Source organism: Solanum pennellii, chromosome 7, assembly GCF_001406875.1.
Source record: "Solanum pennellii chromosome 7, SPENNV200".
Taxonomy (NCBI): Eukaryota; Viridiplantae; Streptophyta; class Magnoliopsida; order Solanales; family Solanaceae; genus Solanum; species Solanum pennellii.
The window spans coordinates 73,333,651-73,353,380 of NC_028643.1; the positions used below are offsets into that span (position 1 = coordinate 73,333,651).

At 31.4% G+C, this 19,730-nt stretch overlaps 3 protein-coding genes across 5 annotated transcripts; all 3 read right to left on the reverse strand.

The window, feature by feature from the left end:
* Window positions 1–6,600: 6,600 nt before the first annotated feature.
* On the reverse strand, window positions 6,601–8,789 carry LOC107024068 (uncharacterized protein At4g28440). Its single transcript, XM_015224955.1, has 2 exons — window positions 8,428–8,789; window positions 6,601–7,132 (listed from the first exon to the last, which is right to left on the reverse strand). Exons 1-2 carry the CDS (start codon window positions 8,705–8,707, stop codon window positions 6,945–6,947), a joined length of 468 nt encoding a protein of 155 aa, XP_015080441.1. The 5' UTR covers window positions 8,708–8,789; the 3' UTR covers window positions 6,601–6,944.
* Window positions 8,790–10,295: 1,506 nt separating this feature from the next.
* On the reverse strand, window positions 10,296–14,822 carry LOC107026349 (reticulon-like protein B17). Its single transcript, XM_015227292.2, has 9 exons — window positions 14,695–14,822; window positions 13,153–13,717; window positions 12,912–13,068; window positions 12,747–12,821; window positions 12,523–12,664; window positions 12,367–12,436; window positions 12,193–12,258; window positions 11,961–12,083; window positions 10,296–10,625 (listed from the first exon to the last, which is right to left on the reverse strand). Exons 2-9 carry the CDS (start codon window positions 13,631–13,633, stop codon window positions 10,483–10,485), a joined length of 1,257 nt encoding a protein of 418 aa, XP_015082778.1. The 5' UTR covers window positions 13,634–13,717; window positions 14,695–14,822; the 3' UTR covers window positions 10,296–10,482.
* On the reverse strand, window positions 14,608–17,948 carry LOC107026348 (tyrosine aminotransferase-like). Of its 3 annotated transcripts, none has more exons than XR_001457567.2 (7): window positions 17,450–17,946; window positions 16,288–16,627; window positions 15,977–16,195; window positions 15,687–15,746; window positions 15,157–15,309; window positions 14,963–15,072; window positions 14,608–14,874 (listed from the first exon to the last, which is right to left on the reverse strand). XR_001457567.2 is itself a non-coding variant. In XM_015227290.2 (7 exons), the coding sequence occupies exons 1-7, from the start codon at window positions 17,722–17,724 to the stop codon at window positions 14,756–14,758; spliced, it is 1,260 nt and encodes a 419-aa protein (XP_015082776.1). In that variant the 5' UTR covers window positions 17,725–17,941; the 3' UTR covers window positions 14,619–14,755. The 3 variants fall into 3 exon arrangements, 2 of the variants coding, with proteins under 2 accessions (XP_015082776.1, XP_015082777.1); XM_015227290.2 differs by having other exon boundaries at window positions 14,619–14,874; window positions 14,963–15,056; window positions 17,450–17,941; XM_015227291.2 differs by lacking the exon at window positions 14,608–14,874 and having other exon boundaries at window positions 14,962–15,072; window positions 17,450–17,948.
* Window positions 17,949–19,730: the final 1,782 nt, after the last annotated feature.

The window sequence follows — 19,730 nt, forward strand, 5'->3', positions numbered from 1 at the left end:
TGATTTTTTTTTCGATATGAATATTGTAGTTTTTTTTTCCAACAATGACTCCCATGTTCTATACACTAATTAAAATTCCAAATCAATGTCAAATGTGCCAATCAGAAAAATGCAAATTAAGAGGTAATTCAGAGTAATTAGCAAACTAGAGTAGTAAAGGTGTTCATGACATTATCCAAATTATGAGATAGCAACAAAAATTTTGAATTTTACATTTGATTCGAGAAATTAAAATTTTGAATTTTACTAAACCACCAATTTATTCCTTTTTTGGCGTTGTTTCGATATCAATGAGCGCTTTAATAGGTCCTAGACATGAATGTTAGTTATTGTCATCGTTTATCGAATCTCCCATTCAAAGTTTATAACACTTCTTCTTTCAATCTTTAGTATCGAGCATGTGCTAGATTCTATACACCGTGTTACCACTTCTTTCGTCTTATAGTATTATATAAGCTCTGAATTTCAAATGAAAAAAACAACTATATCAACGTGTTAGATTCATAGAGCTAATAAGATGCCTAAAGAACAAAAAATGTTAAGTATAAAAGAAATTAATTTATATTATTTTTCGTATAATTTTTTAATATTTAAATTTTTATTTAAAAATGTTGAAATAATATAAGTTAATTTAACCTTAAAAATTGATTATAAAAAAGTATAACGTGACAATCAAAAAAGAAAGAAAACACCACTTGACTAATCTCATCTCCCAAATAACCAGATTTTAAACAATAAAATATATATTTTCCTAATCAAATTTACTATGATAGTCAGGCATTATCATTATTTCAATTTAATATCATTTGCACAAAGGTTGTTATGCATCGCACATAAAGTCCAATCTGTTCCAAAATTGAATTCACAGTGCCATACATTTTGACAAAACACAATACACTGCAATTTTTCGAATATTATTTTCACAAAACGAAAGAACAAAAACTAATCATTTTCATGAAGGCAACTGCAATTCACGATGATTTAGACCTATATTATAATTAAATATAGTATGAAATATAATACAACTAGAAAATGATATTCTATTTGGTATACTTAGGTGAAATGTTAAATTTTATTTTTAAATACTTCTAGAATATTTTTAATAAGTTTATGTAATAATTAGATCAACTGGAAAAAAGTTTTAAACTATAATCCAAAAGACCTTATTTAAATATTTGTAGCGTTAGATAATGTATAATAATTTATATATGTCTATTTATATTTTATGAAATATACAATAATGTCATCATCATATTCTCATCGCTAATAGATTTTCTCTTCTTCTTTTATCTTGCATATTACATAACCCTTGTTCTTAATTTCATCCAAATAATCCTCTTACAAAGAAGAGTATTCTGTCATTACTCACTCGTTATTAGTATTCTTGTTATCACTTTTGCCGTAGGTGTACTCCAAATAACTATTATACAAAGAGTATTCCGTCATGAGCCCCTCGCCATTAGCATTCTTGTTATCACTTCTGCCGTAGGTGTACTTCAAACTTTTCGCGTACTCAGGCATAAGTCTACCTTTGTCATCAAACACCTCTTTTCCCTTTCTTTTTGGCTTCCACGTACCATTCCCCGCAATTTGCGCAACTCTTTTCCATTGTGAATTTTATTTCTTTTGGGGCGTATGAAGTAACGTGTGTAACCGTTTTCAAAAATTTGTTGCCTTAATAATTACTTTGTAATTGAAGATGAATTAGTTAATTAATATAAAAAATAATTAATTCGAAAACTGATGTCCTAAATCAAACTTTTTTTTGGGAAATGTCCATTTTGTTAACTTTTGTTTTTTCTGCTTCTTTGAATTAGTTGTTTGGAGTTATTTGTTAAACAAATTGCCATCTAGTGTTCTGGAAATTTTTAGAAGCATTTTTTTTATTTATAATTATTCAACAAAACAATTAGTACTACATTTTTAATCCTAATGATTTTTATTGTATACGTGATCAATATTAATATATATATATATATGTCTGTCTTACTATTAATTGATCTGATATTCATGTGAAAATCTAATTTGTTTTGATAATTGTACAAAATTAGCTATTAGCTGATGTAGATTGAATAATCAACTTGGAAATGAAGTATATTGCATGAGAACAATCGGAAAGGAAAAATTCAAAGTCACTACAATAACTTGCAATGACTATCACACTTATAACTCATATAAGGAAATTTATGGCTTGAAACAATCCCCTGGAGCATTGGTAAAAGAAAATTTAAGGATATATTAATGGATTAAATCTATATTAGAATGTTTATTTTCTAGATCAATATTATCATGTCCTTCTAAGCATTCTACATTAATATCACCAACGTCTTTCTTGTATAAAATAGCAAGAACTTCATCGCCAACATTGTCTTCCTCTACATTGATGTCGTCTTCTAATTGCAAAATGAATCAATAAGTTCTTCAACGTCTTTCATATTCTCATTGCTAACACCATTTTTGTTATCATCGTTTGATTTTCTTGTCTTTTATCTTACAAATTCATAACCCTTGTTCCTAATTTCTCTAGTATGCAAATAACCATCATACAAATAGTATTCCGTGATTAGCCACTCGCCGTTAGTATTCTTGTTATCGCAGGTATACTTCAAACTTTCACATATAAGTCTACCTTTATTGTCAAACACCTCTTTTCCCTTTCCTTATGGCTTCCACGGATCACATACTTCCCCATAGTTCGCGTAACTCTTTTACATTTCGAATTTTTTTTTTTTTTTTGGCGTTATGAAGTAATGTGTGTAGCTGTTAGCGCGTTTAAAAATCTTTCACGATCAATAAAGTAGAATTGGTACTTTCTCACTCTTTGCTATTCATTGATTTTCTAAGATAAATTGAGCTATATGGTAACACTAATTTCTTGTTAATCAACAAGTTTATTATAATAAAACATGATCGGTTACAAGTCCCAATGAAGCTAAACTTTCATTCAGACTGGCCATTGTATTTTATATATTTTTATTTTTCATCAACAGTTTAAGAAAGTAGGATTTGATTTATTAGACGTTACGATGACAAAAATCAGTCAAAATTTTTTGTATATACTTGATTGCATAGACAAAACAAAAAGAAAATAAAGGTACGACATATATTATATTACAACAAAACGTAAGAAAAATTGAGAGTATTCTAATTGGTAAATCTATGTTTTCAACATTAACATTAGGGTCACCAATGTCTTCTTTGTCCATGATAGCAAAAACTTCATCTCCAACATCGTCTTCGTCTACAATAATGCCGTCTTCTAATTGCAAAGATAAAACAAATAAGTTCCTCAACGTCATTCATATTCTCATGGATTTCCTCTTCTTCTTACATATTACATGACCCTTGTTCTTAATTTCTTTTGCATCCAAATATTCTGTCATTAGTCACTCGTTATTAGCATTCTTGTTATCACTTTTGTTATAGTTGTACTTCAAACTTTTCACTTATTTTTCATAAGTCTATCTGTGTTGTCAAACACCTCTTTTACAAAAATCTGTCATGGTTCATGGTCTGCGTAAATATTAACCACCTACCTATATCGATTCTTATTTGGAAGTGATTCATCTCTCATAAACCCTACTATATAATTCATATTTTAAGTTGATTCATATTGGGAAGTGATTCATCTCTCGTAAACCCTACTATATAATTCATATTTTAAGATGTTGATTTACTTGCTAAGAATATTATTATTTTTTTGGTACGTTCTTAAAGATTGATAAATTTGATCTACTTTTGACTTTTGACCAAATCTAATGTAAATATTTACATATGGAATGTTATTTATAAAATTTCAAACATTATTTTGTAAGAACATTCCATGCCAACTATAAATATCTTTCTTTTGGTCCTTAATATTTCACCCCTCCATTGCTTTCTCTAACGCAAATTGAGACCTAGAGATTTTCAAGCACAACTTCTTTCTCTCCATTTTTCACACATAACAGTGAGCTCCAACGTATATAAGCACAGGTATGACATTTTTTCATATGTATAAATTGGATCTAAAAAAATTTCACAAACTTTCTAATAGATGGATTTCAAAAATAGAATTGGTTCAAGTAATTCAACATATCGGTGGCGTCTCAAGGCACAAAATTCCATTACAACTTCCCATTACACTAGTAGAATCGTTACTTCACTCAAATGAAAAATCAAAATGATTATCTTGATCCAGATTTTCATTGTTACTATAAGCATAAAATATCTATTTCAGTATTCTCACAGTATATTTGAGATACATAGATAGATTATTCATTTGAGTAAGATAACGATTCTCTTAGTATTGTGGACAGTTGTAATTGAATGTAGTGCATTGTTGACAAAGGCCTGTTGAATTACTCGAACAATTTTTTATTTTGGGATTTCATTTTATCAAAAAAATTGTAAAGTTCTGAAAACCAATTTATAGGTGTGAGAAATAATACGATATCGTTGCTTATATGTTGGGGGTTTGACTTGTATTATAAGTGTATTAAAATGTGTTATCCATCAATAAAACTTGTATCACATGAATTATTTTTTGTAATATGAGTTAAAAGTGTATTATAAATGTATAAAAGTAATCAAGTGAAAAAAAAATATTACTTGCTATAAATAGTAAATATTTTTTATTTATAGTATATTTATATTGCTTCTTCCCGAGATTACAGAGTTCAAATTTACTATTTCTTTCATTTTTTGTGATTAGCTCGAAATTTAAATTTTTTGAAAATTGTATTTTTTAAATAGCTTCTTTTCGAGTGAGTATTGCTACAAACAATTAGATACTTATTAAGGAACCTAGATTTGAAATTTAGAGTGATTTGGTGTAGTTTTTTTTTAGGTGTTTCGGATGAATCTAGTGCTAAAATTCAAGAAAGAAGACGAAGCAGATTTTGTATAGTAGTACAATATTGTATATTAGTGTATATGTGTGTATAAACAGCTTATAGAATTTTATATATCGTTGTATATTAAGTGTATAATTTTGTATATCAAAATTTATAAACATTGTTATAAAACAAAGTGGTATATATTGTATATCTATGTATAATGTTGTACACCAGAATTTTTAAAGGGAAAATTGTATATAACGGCAAACTAATAAATCAAATTAATTGCTATAACCACCCTTTTATTTAATTGTGCCCCGTAGCAACTATTTGTCAGTCACCTCTCTCCCTCAATCTCTCGCTCGCTTCCTCTCACTTTTATCCAATTACAAGTGTATAAAATCTGTTTCTATATGTATAAAGCTAGAGGAAATTGTATAAATACATATATTTTTGTTCTCCTCTCTCTCCCTCTCCCAGATCTCGCTCGCCACTCTCCTTTCTCGCTCCATCTCTCGCTCGCTTCCTCTCACTTTTATCCAAACACAAGTGTATAAAATCTGTTTCTATAAGTATAAAGCTACATGAAATTGTATAAATACATATATTTTTGTTGCCCTCTCTCTCCCCTCTCCCAGATCTCGCTCGCCACTCTCCCTAATCTCGCTCGCCGCTCTCTCTTATACAAACAGAAAAAAATGTATAAATTGGGTTTTTGCTTGTATAAAGCGAGAGAAAATTGTATATACACATGCAAATACATATATTTTCGTCCTATATAATTATACAATAAAAATACTCCCCTGTCCAGTTTCTTTTGCCTCTCTCTCTTTCTCGTTTTATACAAATTCAAATTGTATATAATTTCTCTCTTTCTCGTTTTATACAATTCGATTCAATTGTATATTCCCTTACCAAGTCTCTTTTGCCTTTCTCTCTTTCTCATTTTATACAAATTCAAATTGTATATGATCGTTCTATACACTTATAATTATACAATTCGTTTTTTACACTTCGTTTATGCAATTCTCTGCCCAAATCTCTTTCTTTATCTCGTTTTATACACTTCGTTTTATACAATTCGCTTCAATTGTATATGTATAGCGAATTATACATATATATGTTTGTTATGGAAAACAATTATGCAAACTTTTGTTATAGCATACAAATATAAATTTTATGTTTGCTATATGTAAAAGTTACCCATTTTTAAATACCGTTATAAGAAAATAGTAAAATAGTGGTAGGATGATTACTAGAAACGTGGTTTTGTGCAAACTATTATTACGACAAAAATGTTTTCCTATTGGGAATGAGCTAAAAAAAAAATTGGGCTAAAGAATTGTTATGTAAGTTGTGAGCTATATTTTTACAAAATAAGTTAGAACATTGTGTTTTTTCTAAAAATTTCCCTAAATAAAGATGGCCACTCAACCATATTTAACTTCTTTTTTTCTACAAAAAATACGTTATCTTTATGCTACAGTGGGAGCATACTCAACAGAACAAAAAAATTCGAATTGGCATGATACGAAACCTATTAAGACAAGCTGAAAGTCCACAAATCCCCCAATTGACACCACTGAATAATTTACTTGCAACAGCCACAAAATCACATCAAATAATTCAAAGCATGACAAACTCGACTTAGCTTATAATGTTTCTAAGATGAACTTTGTGGTAACACCAACTTCTTGTTGATCAATCAGCTTGGGACAATGACATATGATCAGTGTTAACTACATGAAATTTTGGAAATTGACAAATGAAATTGCACATATAGTTGATACATAATAGTCAGCTTCTTTTATAAAACAAGTTATGTGTAACAAAAAAGTTAGAAATACAAAGACATAATAAATACCCATTCTTAGCAAGTTGTTTTTACCTCATACAACACGGGAAATGACTGAAAAGTAAAAATCCCACGCTTTAAAACTAGTCAACCAACCAAGTGAACAAAGCAACACCATCATATGATGTTGATGCCATAGGATCATCATGAGCTAAAAAATATGGGCATCTTTGCTCATTAATCCAAGGAAATTCCAGAGATGCATAATAATAATTCACATTGAGAACAAGAATTCGACGGTAACTTCAAACTATCATTTCCCATGAGCCTGTCTACTCTTCCACGTTAACCAGTTCATACTCGACTAAAGAAAGGTTGTTCTCCTGGTTAACATCAAAATCAGCTGGTTCAGTAACCTCAACACGACCCCATTTGTCTACTGCAAGTCGCATGGCACCCTTGAACATGTCTATCTTTGCATTTCGCAGAATGACAGTCGACCCAGGCTTCATCATATCAACTGAATAAGAAAGGAAATACGTGAAAATCCAGAACATAAAACCATCACAATTTACCGGGAAAAAAAAAGTAAGTACTCTGGTTTGGGCACAGAACCACATCAAACAGTTCAAGGCATGACAAACTCCAATGGCCAATAGATATGTATATTTTACAGGCAGCCTCAGATCTCAATAAACAAATGAATCATCAATGTAGTCAAATAGACATGTCAAACACATAAATAGCATAAAGCAATATTTCTTCATCAACAACATAACTCATGTAATCCCTCAAGTGGAGTCTGAGTAGGGTAAGATGTAATAAACCAACATTTCTCCATGAAAAGAAAATGTTTAAGTATTTGCTATCTTAAAAAGAGGGGTTAATAGCTACTCATTTGTTCCCATTTGTTTGTCTGAGTTACTATTTCAACCATAATCGCATATTTTCTTTGATCATAACATTTTCAAATACTTTCTAGATATTTTTGAATTATAACTATTGTGACTATAATACTTTTTGTGTAGTTCCTAAAAATGTAAATGTTATTTCAAAAATATTGAAGATTCTATGTCCAAATTAACACCGATCATTAGTTAGTTTGACCCTTGTACTCCGAATCAAGCCAAACCAATTGAAACAGAAGGAGCAGAAGTTTGAGGTCGTCACAACTCACGAAGTTCAAGCTCCATTCAAAACCGAACCTACGCCCTGTTTACTGTAGGTTAGAAAGATAGTCAGAGAAGTCCAGATAATGGAATGCATTCCTATCCATTAAACAGAAAGTTCAACAGAAGGTGGCGCAGTAGGGTAAGCTAAAATGTTTTTAGATACGAGTTTCCGATTTACCTATTGCTTCCTAACAAGACGAGGTGAATAGGTCGATTCTAAAGCACAATGTTTATAGAGTATAGACCTACAAATCGAAACATCCTCTTCACCATAATTATGATACTTTATGAAAATATAGACACAGCAAACAAGCTTATTGTTTAGAGTTCTGAGCAAGCCAGATTAAGACACAAGTTAGATTTCCCAATAACACAATTAAACTCAACTCAGTTATATGTATATACTAATATAAAACATGAAAATAGATCGACATCCTTCGCAAAATATAAAATGCACTCATTTGTATTAGATTTCTCCAGATATAACTGTCATTGGCAGGTTTTCTCAAACAATTGTAATCACCACAATCAGTGCATAAAAAGGTCAAAATTTCGAAAAATTGAAACAAATACAAACGAAAGCTAGCAAATTATACGACAAATAAAATCCATTTCCGAGAATTAGAGATTATTTTGTACATACCCTGTTCATTACGAGCAGTGAAGAGGATGCACCCGGTTTCATCACCGACAAGGCACTCGGCGAGACGCACCGGACCACGAGGATTTAACGACGCCGATGATCTACCACCTCGGTTGGCACCGCCGGTGGCTTTGACGGCATTCGAATCAACAACCTTAACAGTCAAGTTGTGTCCATGTGTCCCTGGCTTTAAGCTTCCCGCTTTGACGAAAACAGGCTTCTTCTTCTCGGAAGTAGCTGCCGTACTTGGTGCCGCCGCCGCCGCTGCTGGTGTTGCCATTTCCGGTACGAAACCTTAAACCCTAATTTCAAAAAAAAACTTGGAAGAACAATTCGGTGGTGTGTGAAGAAAAAACAAAAGTGATTTTCGGGTCTTTAAGTGGGCCTCTTGTATTGACTTGGTTCCACGTCTTCGCGTGTGCCCAAAAAAACAATTTTAATTCATTATTGGGGAAAAAAACAAATGCAAAATGATTGGTAGTATCAATTATCTTATTTTTATGTCCCTTTTCACAAAATATTTCACTTTTACCGGAATGAAAAAAACTATTTTCTTCTATTCAAATTGTAAGAAGACAATAAATTTTATTTTTCTCTTATAAATTTGTGTATAAGCACACGTCGCGAATTGAGATCGCTCGCCAGCTAGATTAGATTGGAGCAAGATTTTATGTCTAGTATTATACACTCTTTAACAAGATTGACACATTAGGTATATGTTTCCCATTTAGGTATAATATTGTATAATGTCATATAATATTGTATATTTGCGACGTAATTTATTATTGGAGAAAAAGGCATAAAGGAAGTAATAGTTATCTTATTTCTATGTCTTCTTTTATAAAAGATCTTTATTTTTACGTATGATATATCAGAAAAAGTTATTTTATTCTATTTAAATTGTAAGAGGTTAATAAATTTCATTTTTCTCTCATATGATAAGCACTTCTTATATATTGTTATACGCTCTTATACAAGGTTGACACATTATATAGTAATATTTCTGAGGTTTAATTTTGTATGATATTGTATAATGTCATATAATATTGTATATTAGCTACGTGACTTATATCTTATGTTGGCATGTATACTTTTAAAAATTCTCAAAAGCTTTTACATGTGTATTCAAGCGTTTATTAAGTAAATAAGTTAATCGCATAAAATATATTATTATTTTTTTAACTTTAATTAGAACAAGCACAGAGATTTGACGACTTTACTATGATTAATGTCTATAATTAAAGGATTGACATATTAAAGTGGTTGACCTACCTATGTAATGAGTGCTCTAGAATGTGTGTAAAAACTTTTTTGAAATTGAACAGAAAACGTTTAATAATTACATTGTATGATATATTTAGGTGTTTAAATACAAAAAACTGGAGTCCAGAAAACCTCTTACAATTTGAATGGAGGAAAATGACATCTTTCAAAAATTGTGTAAAAGTGAAAATTCCTCGTAAAAACATTATAGAACTTAAAAAATAATCGTGAATGGCTAAGAATTGTTTTTTGCTTTAAATTTCGAGTATATAAATAAAATTTAGTGGCAAATTTAAGGAACTTGTAAAGTATGTAACTGTTCTATTTATTTATGGATCAAGTATAAATTTGAACAAATATATGGATCAAGTAACACATGCTTAAAGCACTAAAACATCCTTGCATCTCATTTTTAGTACAAATAACACACATTGTGTCATGTTATAAGTAATATCATCCCTACCTTTTTTATTCCTTGAGTCAATTTAAATGCCCAAAAAACATATACATAACAATAATTTACGCCTCAATTCCAAATAAGTTAGGAATCGAGAAAACGAATGCTCACTTCTATCATCAAGAAAATGCATAAATAGAACAGTGGAAAAGAAAAGAAAAGATTTCTTTATTTCCAGAAGAGCACCATAGTTCTTCTTCCTTGTTTTGTTTGGATATACAAAAGTACAAGGACATACAACAAGGTTTTCTTCTTACTTGATAGATAGAGAAAAATAACAAGATGGGGTTATTATGTTAGTATTATAGAAGTGATACATTTTGTATAGTGCAGAATTATGCCCCTTTTTTGACAGGTTCTAACACAACCAATGCCTGTTGCTGCTCTTCTTCCTCTTCTTCCACTTCAGCCATTTCTTCGTCGACCTTTACTTCTTCATGTTGTTTACAGTATCTGAATATTACTAGACATATAAATGCTGCCAAAAACCAGAAACCAACACTCTTTAGTTAAGTCTGAAAGTTCAATCTAAGGTAAGTAACTTTCATTTGCTAGAAAGATGGTGACACTCTTTAGTTCAGTGTGAAAGTTCAATCCAAGGTAAGTAACTTTCGTTTGATAGAAAGATGGTTTATATCAATGGCTTATGAATGATGCCAAGAACCGGAAAGAAAAACATTTTTTTAAGTTCAGTGTGGAAGTTCAATCCAAGGTAAGTAACTTTCATTTGTTAGAAAGATGGTAATTATATCAATGGCTTTTGAATGATGCCAAGAACCGGAAAGAAAAAACACTTTCTAAGTTCAGTGTAGAAGTTCAATCCAAGTTAAGTAACTTTCATTTGTTAGAAAGATGGTAATTATATCAATGGCTTACGAATGATTCCAAGAACCGGAAAGAAAAACATTTTCTAAGTTCAGTGTAGAAGTTCAATCCAAGGTAGTAACTTTCGTTTGTTAGAAAGATGGTAATTATATCAATGGCTTATGAATGATGCCAAGAACCGGAAAGAAAAACACTTTTTTAAGTTCAGTGTGGAAGTTCAATCCAAGGTAAGTAACTTTCGTTTGATAGAAAGATGGTTTATATCAATGGCTTATGAATGATGCCAAGAACCGGAAAGAAAAACACTTTTTTAAGTTCAGTGTGGAAGTTCAATCCAAGGTAAGTAACTTTCATTTGTTAGAAAGATGGTAATTATATCAATGGCTTATGAATGATGCCAAGAACCGGAAAGAAAAACACTTTCTAAGTTCAGTGTAGAAGTTGAATCCAAGGTAAGTAACTTTCATTTGTTAAAAAGGTTGTAATTATATCAATGGCTTATGAATGATGCCAAGAACCGGAAAGAAAAACACTTTTTAAGTTAAGAGTGGAATTCCGAGGTAGGAAACTTCCTTTAGTTAGAAAGATGCTAATTGTATAAATGGCTTATAAATGATGCCAAGAACCGAAAGAAACACTACTTAAGTTCAGTGTGGAGGAAATGAAACTTCCATTTGGTAGAAAGATGCTTATTGTATAAATGACTTATGAGCGTGCCAAGGAACGGAAAAAAAAAAACACTTTTTAGTTCAGTGTGAAAGTTCAATCTAAGGTTGGGAGCTTCCACTTGTATTAGAAAGGTGCTAAATTGTACAAATGATGATCTTATGAATGCTTCCAAGAACCACGAAAGTACCTTTTAGTTCAATGTGAAAGTTCAATCCAAGGTAACAACCATTTGTTAGAAGATGCTACTTTGTAAACATGGCTTAGAGAATTGGTTCAATCAAAGGTATCAAAATAATAAACGAATAGCTTCGTGAATTACCTGTAAAGATTCGTGTTCTGACAGTGGTAAGGTTCCAAAATGCTGTCAATACTGATGCAGCTATCATCTTCTTGTGAGAACAATTACCCCAAGTTTCCAGCAACCGATATTTCATATACTTGGCTGTATCAACAAAATACGCACTCTCATTCAATTAATGCAAAAAGTAGATGCAACCATCACTCAGGAAATAATCTAAGAATCTCCATATCAAGCTGAAACACTTATTTACCTTTACTATATATCTGATGAGAATACGAGGAATAGAGTTTCGGAGCAATAAAACTGATGAAAAAACCTGTCACAAGATTGAAGAACACCAGCAAGACGCAAGCATTTAGTTTCTATTGTTTAGAGATTTCGAACTAACTGTGTGTACTTAGGACAACTGAGTGATCTTTCTTACCAAGGGCACAAAGCCTCCATACAGTTATCAAATGTCCATACTCAGCTCCAATTATCAAGACTGGCACTAACTAAAACAACAGACAAGCACATTTTGAATCAATTACAAGAGTTCAAAAATATTAAGTTCAATGAACTCAAGGCTAAGATAACATACTTTGAGGGTCATAGCAGGTTCGCCAGAAAAAAGATCTCGTGTTTTTGAAATTGCAAGATTTGCAGCTGGAAGTATCAATCTTCCCATTCTCAAAATGTCATCTTCAGTCAGCTGAAATTCGCGCTTCATTTCTCTACCCTCTCTGCAACTCAATAATTGATCAACACTCAGCAACAACAGTAAGAACTAAATAGTTTACTAGTATAAGGAATTTAGGCCTTTACCTTTGGCGAATCGAATGTGAGAAGAATGAAACAACTAAAAACAGTAACCCCAATTGCGATACGATAGAGAAAATGCTGCAATCAAGAATAAACAAAAATGTCATATGGATAACACTTGCTAAATAAAAAGTGGGATATTTGGAAAAATGAGAAGAATATATATACCTAAAAGTAACTCCTTTGGCAAAACAAGAAGATAAGAAACAGAGAGACCCCAAACCAAACCAAAGACTTGATCTTGCCACATCCCTCCACATCACCAAATCACTTACAAGCAACTCAATTCTGTTTATTAAATCACACCCTTCTCCTTCTTTCGATTCTTAAAAAAAACGAAATACCCATTAAGCATAAGAAATGAAATATGTATTTAAAACAATAAAGATTAGATTTTGATGATACATACTTGTTGAATTTGAAACAACCAAGCTAAGCTTATCCTTCTGAGATTTACCATTATTCCTCTTCTTTCTTGGTTTAACCACTTCTTCAACTAACCCCAAATCCCTCTCTTCTCTCATTTCTTGCTCTAACCTTCTTCTCGATCTTCGATTATTACGCGGGGAAGCACCAATTGCAGAATTTCTACTCCTTCGCCTCCTTCGAACCCCATTAGGCTCAACCCCATCATCAACTAACTCAAGCTTATCAGCAAGACGAGTCTTGGATCTTCGAAGAGGAGAAGGAGAAAGAAGGAGAAGCTCGTGGGGCGGTAGAGCGTTACCATAAGGAGAAACTTCTATTCTTGGTGAAGGGACAATTTCAAGAGAGACTCTTGGAGTGAGAGATTCACTTTCTTCATCATAACGACGGAGTCTAGAGAGTCTTGAAGCTGATTTTGTTCGGCTTCGAGTCTCGGATCGATGAGATGGAGGAGTTGTATCCATAATTGAGATTCAGAAGTTTCAAAATCTTCAATCTATTTCGTTTTGTTCTTGATTTTTTGGGTGAAGATGGTTCTTGGTGGGATTCTGAATAAAATGTAAACAAGAAAAAGAGCCGTTAGAGGAAATATACAATAATTTATCTTTTCGGCATTTGAATATATATATTTTAGCGGCGGAATTTGGGCCCGTTGGGCTTTTTGGTTTTAACGGTAGGGAAGAGGAGGCAAGTCCGTTATGTTGCTTTTGACATTTGTGGGCTTTTTGTGCTCTTGGCTTTTAACAGCCGCAGTTTTTGGTAATACTTAAATGGAAAAATTATGTGATCTGACAAGACTTAAACCAACTAGTAATTATCTATTTTAATACTCCATTCGTCTTAGTTTATATTCTTTCTATAATAATTATATACTATACTATTTTGAGATGTATAACAATACTTGTCTTGGTTCTAAATTTATCCTTATCATTAATTATAGTCAGTTTTCTATTACATTTTTTAGATATTGTTTTTATTATATTCAAAGGATGATATAACAAAATCATTCTTCTATTTATAGTTTCGTAAGAAGATTGTAAAGTCAATAGTGAATAAGTATTGTTAGACAAAAGAAATATGGTATAGTAAGTTGATTTCAAATGGAGTTTAAAAATAGACTTTTAAAACTTGTGGTCTATAATAAATCATTAATGTTTGTGCGGGTATAATTCATTTTATTAGGGGTAAAATACATATATTAAAGTTCAACTATTTCTAAATAAGAAATGAGTCATTCTTTTTTGTACGGATTAAAAAGAAAAGTGAATCACATAAATTTAAATTGAACAAAGGGAGTAATTCTTTTTTAAGTTGTTACAAAAATAGCTAGATTTTATTTTGTGGTTTATTTTTGCGGTATGTATGATTGTCGATATTAGGTACATAAGTATGATTATACGTAGGCATGACACATAAATATATTTTTTAATTTGATAAATTTCAAAGTTGTATAAAATTGAACTAGTAGACAAATTCATCTTATAACGCGAATTGTCATGTAGAAATCATCATATCAAACTCTTACCACTTTTATTAGTATTTGTTTTGTGTTAGACTTGGACAAAGTTTGACAGAAGAAAAATGGCTTATTGTTGTTTGGCATTTCTGAAACAAAAGGCTTTGATCCTGCTAAGGCCATCCTCAAGAGCTGAAATTTCCACAGCAAATGTAACTCTTACCCAATTCTTCAATCCAAGTGCTTCTCCTGTAATGCATTGAATTTATCAACAATGCTCGTAAAATTTCCTCTACATATCGATAATGTTGTAGAGTAATGCAACTTAAGAAATTACCGGGTAGAACAATTGCAGATTCCTCTCTAGCAAGCCTGGTGCAGAATTCCATATCATTGTCGATGCCTTCCAACAATGACATGTTTAGTTTTGCCTGATAGAAATGATCGCTAATAAGACTATATATTCAGATTCGTTTTCAAACTAAATCTTAAAAAATACTTATGTTAAGACTCAAGTGTTTATAGCAATACCATAAGAAACATGGATCCCTGTGACTTGTATGGAGTAAAGCACGGAATCTCCCTTAGACCAGCATAGCAAATGTCTGCTGCTTTTCTCAGTAGGTTTATGATATTTGAGTAGAAATCTTCAGGTGTTTCAACAAGAATACGAGAAATAGCACCCTCGAGAATGAAATAGAACAAGGTTAGATACTTGGATTTAGTTTCAATTGTTTGAAAGCAATATAATACAAATAGCACAAAAATACTTCATGAAAAATAATGTGTATCACGAGAAACACCACGTGATAATTCAGAAATATGGGAAAAGATATTTGTCTGTATAATTTGAATGCTGATGCAACCAGAGTATCTGGAATTATGCATTCGTTGTTGGCACGAAAATGTTTTGGCAAGATATAATCATAACATTGTTAAACTACTGTTAGCAGAGTAGTTTTCCATGTTTTTAAGGTGATAACATTGTGCTTAATTGGTCTAACATTTCAGTTAATGGCACACCATATCAAACGTTTTGCATAAAAGCTTGTATAATATACCAGAGTGAATGTAGGAGGACCAACACCGATGTTGAGGTAGTTCTTGATAGACTCCGCAACCTGAGATCAAGAGACAAAAAGTATGATATTTAACTCAGCATATGGATGTTGTATTTGTGAAGTATATATGAAACGCAAGTAGAAATGTGTGGTTTCACAGTGTAAGTGATAGGCATAAAAGGAAATCTCATACTTGCTATTTTGTTCCAAGATTCATATATATTTGTCACTTAAAACAAGAAAGAAAAGGTAAATTTCTTCCATAAGAATTTCCGAGAGAGAGAGAGAACCCCATGTTTTTGAAGGATGCCATTGGGATCACACATCACGATCCATCCAAATCGCCAACCAGGAACCATCCATCTCTTTGATATGGAGCCAATTGTCAAAATAGGTGCAATTTCTCCATAGACGCCCATTGGCACAAACGGATTACTACCGAACACTAGATGACCGTACGCTTCATCTGATATTACTAGCATTCCAAGCTTACTTGCTGCCTCTGCAATCTGTTACTCTCATTCAAGAAACCAACAATTAATGAGCATATCCAAAACCACATTTAACAAAATAAACACGTCTAATGCAACGATGAAACAACCTTCTTCAAATGCTCTCGCTCGTACACATTCCCACATGGATTACCGGGGTTTATAACAACCATGGCAACAGTTTTATCATCTGCTAGAGCTTCAAGCCCATCGATGTCCACCTTCCAATCCTGCTCAGGGAGAAGATCATAGTGCCTCATTTCAAGACGGTTAAATGTGGCTAGTGCTTTATACGCTGGATACCCTGGTCTAGGAAGCAAAATATTAGCACCAGGAACAGCAAGAGCTGTAATTAGGACATCTATTCCATGCTTTGCCCCAGCTGTGACAAGAACATCATTTGGCGACAATTTATATGGATAGTCACGAGACAGATATTCTGCAATTGACCTGGTAAATGTTTGAAACATCAACATTATTCGAATTGTTCTTGCCATTGCAGAGTACGATTACAATTTGAAAAAAGTTTTAAGTTCAATGCACTTACCGTGCAACACAATCAAATCATAACTATAACCATTACTATCACGGTTTAATCCTTTTAAATGGAGAGAAATTAATACTAGGGTGCAGTTTCCTTATCCTACAACCTAAGATGATAGTCTGACATTGATTAACAACGTCAATTATACTAGTCGAGGCTAATCTCATATTTTCTGTTGAGATCTTCCCCGAAAGGGCTATTTAAGCGGAATGTCAACTCAATAACCAATCAAATCATCATGACACATCCAAATACCCTATATGGCCTTGTCCAAATGGCTCAAAACACAAAAGAAAATGCTAAATAATTACAGCTACAACAGAAAGTCAACCCTATACATGGTTAAAATTACTTTTTATCGTATATATATATAGAGAGACCGTAGATGTTGATACCCTTTGACTTCTTCACATTTATACTTCTTCATTTTTTCAAAACATCTAAACGAAAATCTTAACTCCGCCACTGAAATGAAAATCTTAGCTCCGCCACTGAGCTCAAGTGAAGGAAAAGTAAACAAAAAATAATCAACTCCTAGCAAACCCCAAAACAAATTATAAAAGCCCCAATCCCTACCCTCCATACCAATTATACGACACTCTTCCCATCTTTTGGTACCCTAACCCCCGAAAAGGGATCTCAATTGGTTGACTACTCGAACTTTAAACTAGTAATTTCACTCACCCATTCTCCTTCCCCTAAAAGTTACAAAAAGAGTTTAGGATTACCTACTGGCGTGGAAAATATCAGGGTTTCCATGATATCCATTGTATTTCGCAGATTGAAGTGCATCAACAAGAGCATCCTCTGATACTTTACTTGTTCGAAAACTTGGAAAACCACTAGGGTCTCCATGGCTAAGAGGGATTACACTTTTTGTAGTATCATTTTTGTTAATGTTTTCATTTAATGTATTGAGATAACTTCCAATAGTGCAAGCTGATGCTGTCTTTGCTTCTTCTTTTCCTTCAAAATTCCATCTCCATTTTGAGCTAACTTCCATTTCTACTATGATTGTTTAGCAGTAGCACAATTTTTCTTACACTTAAAGAGTTACTCTGTCTCTCTGGCTCTTTTTGTTTTTCAATAATGGAGTGTTTGCTGACTGTAGTAGTACAGGAAATTAATCTAAATTTAGGTGTGTTTGGTACCTTAAAAAATATGTGTGGAAAATGTTCTTATATATTTTCGAAAGGAGTGGAGGTCGTGTATAAGGATAGAAGATTATTAGGGATAAGATATTGTTTTGCTATGCATAAGTTTATGCTTGTAAGTATTTTGTAGTTTATGCTTGTAAGTATTTTGTAGTTTTTGTAAGTATCAAACATACTCACACCATATTATTTATATTTCTTGTGTTATTCAAGTTTGTAATCATCTTGCATTCTACAGTAGGTTAGTCTACATCCGTTGTAAAATTTTCATTATCAGTTTGTAATTATATGAATTCTTACTATTTTATTTATTTTTATTCTTTAAAATTTCATGCATATTCATTTTCTTTTTGTTGAGAAATATGTAAATTATGATAGTTACAAGATGAATATACTCCAATATGAAGTTGTAAGTAAATATTTATTTTTCATATCTCCATCGTTTTGAGTTTTTAAATATAACTTCATAGTTGATTACTGTATTTCTGTATTCAACCTTTCTTCTATTTTTAGGATATATATAGTAAGCTAATCACATTTTGTATTTATCATTAATTATTTTGAGGGTAGACATGTTAAATCTCATAGAATAATAATTATGTCTTTTTCATTGTTTGATAGTCATTTATCTTTTTAAACCAACATATTTGTACTTTTTCCTTATTATATGTAATCTCAAGTGTTTAAAAAATTCATGTACTTAACTGTTATAGCGAGGTAGAAAAGAAGTGCAAAAGTAAAAATAAAATAAAAAATAATGTATGGTAAAAAAGTGACTAAATGATACATTGAATACTATTGTTTTAGAATTCATTATATATATATATATATATATATATATATATCTTTATTCTTACCATATTCATGTCTTCTTTTCTGTTTGTCTTATTTATTATTGTTATATGATTATAATTTTTTATACATATGATATGTTTCGTCTAGAGTAAGGCATGTGTTGTCTAGAGTAAGTCTACTTTTAACAAAATGTAATTTAATTAGTATGAAAATATTTTTGTATATATATTTTAATGTGATGTCATATCTTTATTTACTTCTTTTTTTTTCGTTTGAAATTGTAATTTTTTCTATAAATTTGATGGCATACCGCCCAAACATTTTGTAATATTTTTCTTTATACGTATCTTTTTTTATAGACAATTTCTTTTTTGATTATTAAAACTTGTGTTTAGTTATTAAAATATATTAATTCCTCTGATAAAATAAAATATTAATTTTTCATGAAGCCTCCAACATCTAACACAATATTCTTATGTTATATTTTGTGTAGAGTTATATTNGGGGGGCTGGCCAGGGGGGGAGGTAGGAGTTTAAAAATAAAATTTGAAGTTGAAAAAATTATTAAAAAGCAAAATTAATTTTTTGGGGAGGGGAGGGTGTTCAGGGATCGGGTGAAAAAATAAAATTTTGAAATTGAAAATATTTTTATTTTTTAAAAATTGATGTTTTTCCCAGAAAAATGTAATTTAAAATTGGAGGAGAGCTTTGGAAAATGTTTTCCTAAGGGAAGTCATTTTCCTTAATTTTGAGGAAAATGAGTTGATTTGAAAAACATTTTCCAAAACTTTTGCTCCAACCAAACATGAGAAAATTGGAAAACATTTTCCAGAAAATGTTTTCCTTCATACCAAACACACTCTTAATATAAGTAACTTGCACTTAGTTATGTTGTTTTTATGCGTATAAAACTAGTAAAGTTAAAAGATGTGAGCAACCAATTGCGCCCAACAATATTCAACAATCTGCACATTTCACAAACATTTGTTCTAGCTTAGCTAGTTAAAGGTTATCTTTACAAACACATTCACTAGTGATGGTGCATTGTTGATAATAACAT

What these genes read in the sequence shown, in the direction of transcription:
- LOC107024068 (XM_015224955.1), bottom strand. Translation starts at nt 8,707, where the DNA reads ATGGCAACACCAGCAGCGGCGGCGGCGGCACCAAGTACGGCAGCTACT. An exon ending in CACTGCTCGTAATGAACAGG is followed by an intron (nt 7,133 to 8,427) that starts GTATGTACAAAA and finishes TTTCTTATTCAG; the next exon opens with TTGATATGATGAAGCCTGGG.
- LOC107026349 (XM_015227292.2), bottom strand. Translation starts at nt 13,633, where the DNA reads ATGGATACAACTCCTCCATCTCATCGATCCGAGACTCGAAGCCGAACA. An exon ending in TCACATTCGATTCGCCAAAG is followed by an intron (nt 12,665 to 12,746) that starts GTAAAGGCCTAA and finishes ATTGAGTTGCAG; the next exon opens with AGAGGGTAGAGAAATGAAGC. An exon ending in CAGAACACGAATCTTTACAG is followed by an intron (nt 10,626 to 11,960) that starts GTAATTCACGAA and finishes GGTTTTTGGCAG; the next exon opens with CATTTATATGTCTAGTAATA.
- LOC107026348 (XM_015227290.2), bottom strand. Translation starts at nt 17,724, where the DNA reads ATGGAAGTTAGCTCAAAATGGAGATGGAATTTTGAAGGAAAAGAAGAA. An exon ending in GTCCTCCTACATTCACTCTG is followed by an intron (nt 15,310 to 15,686) that starts GTATATTATACA and finishes TTCATTCTCGAG; the next exon opens with GGTGCTATTTCTCGTATTCT. An exon ending in ATCTGCAATTGTTCTACCCG is followed by an intron (nt 14,875 to 14,962) that starts GTAATTTCTTAA and finishes AATGCATTACAG; the next exon opens with GAGAAGCACTTGGATTGAAG.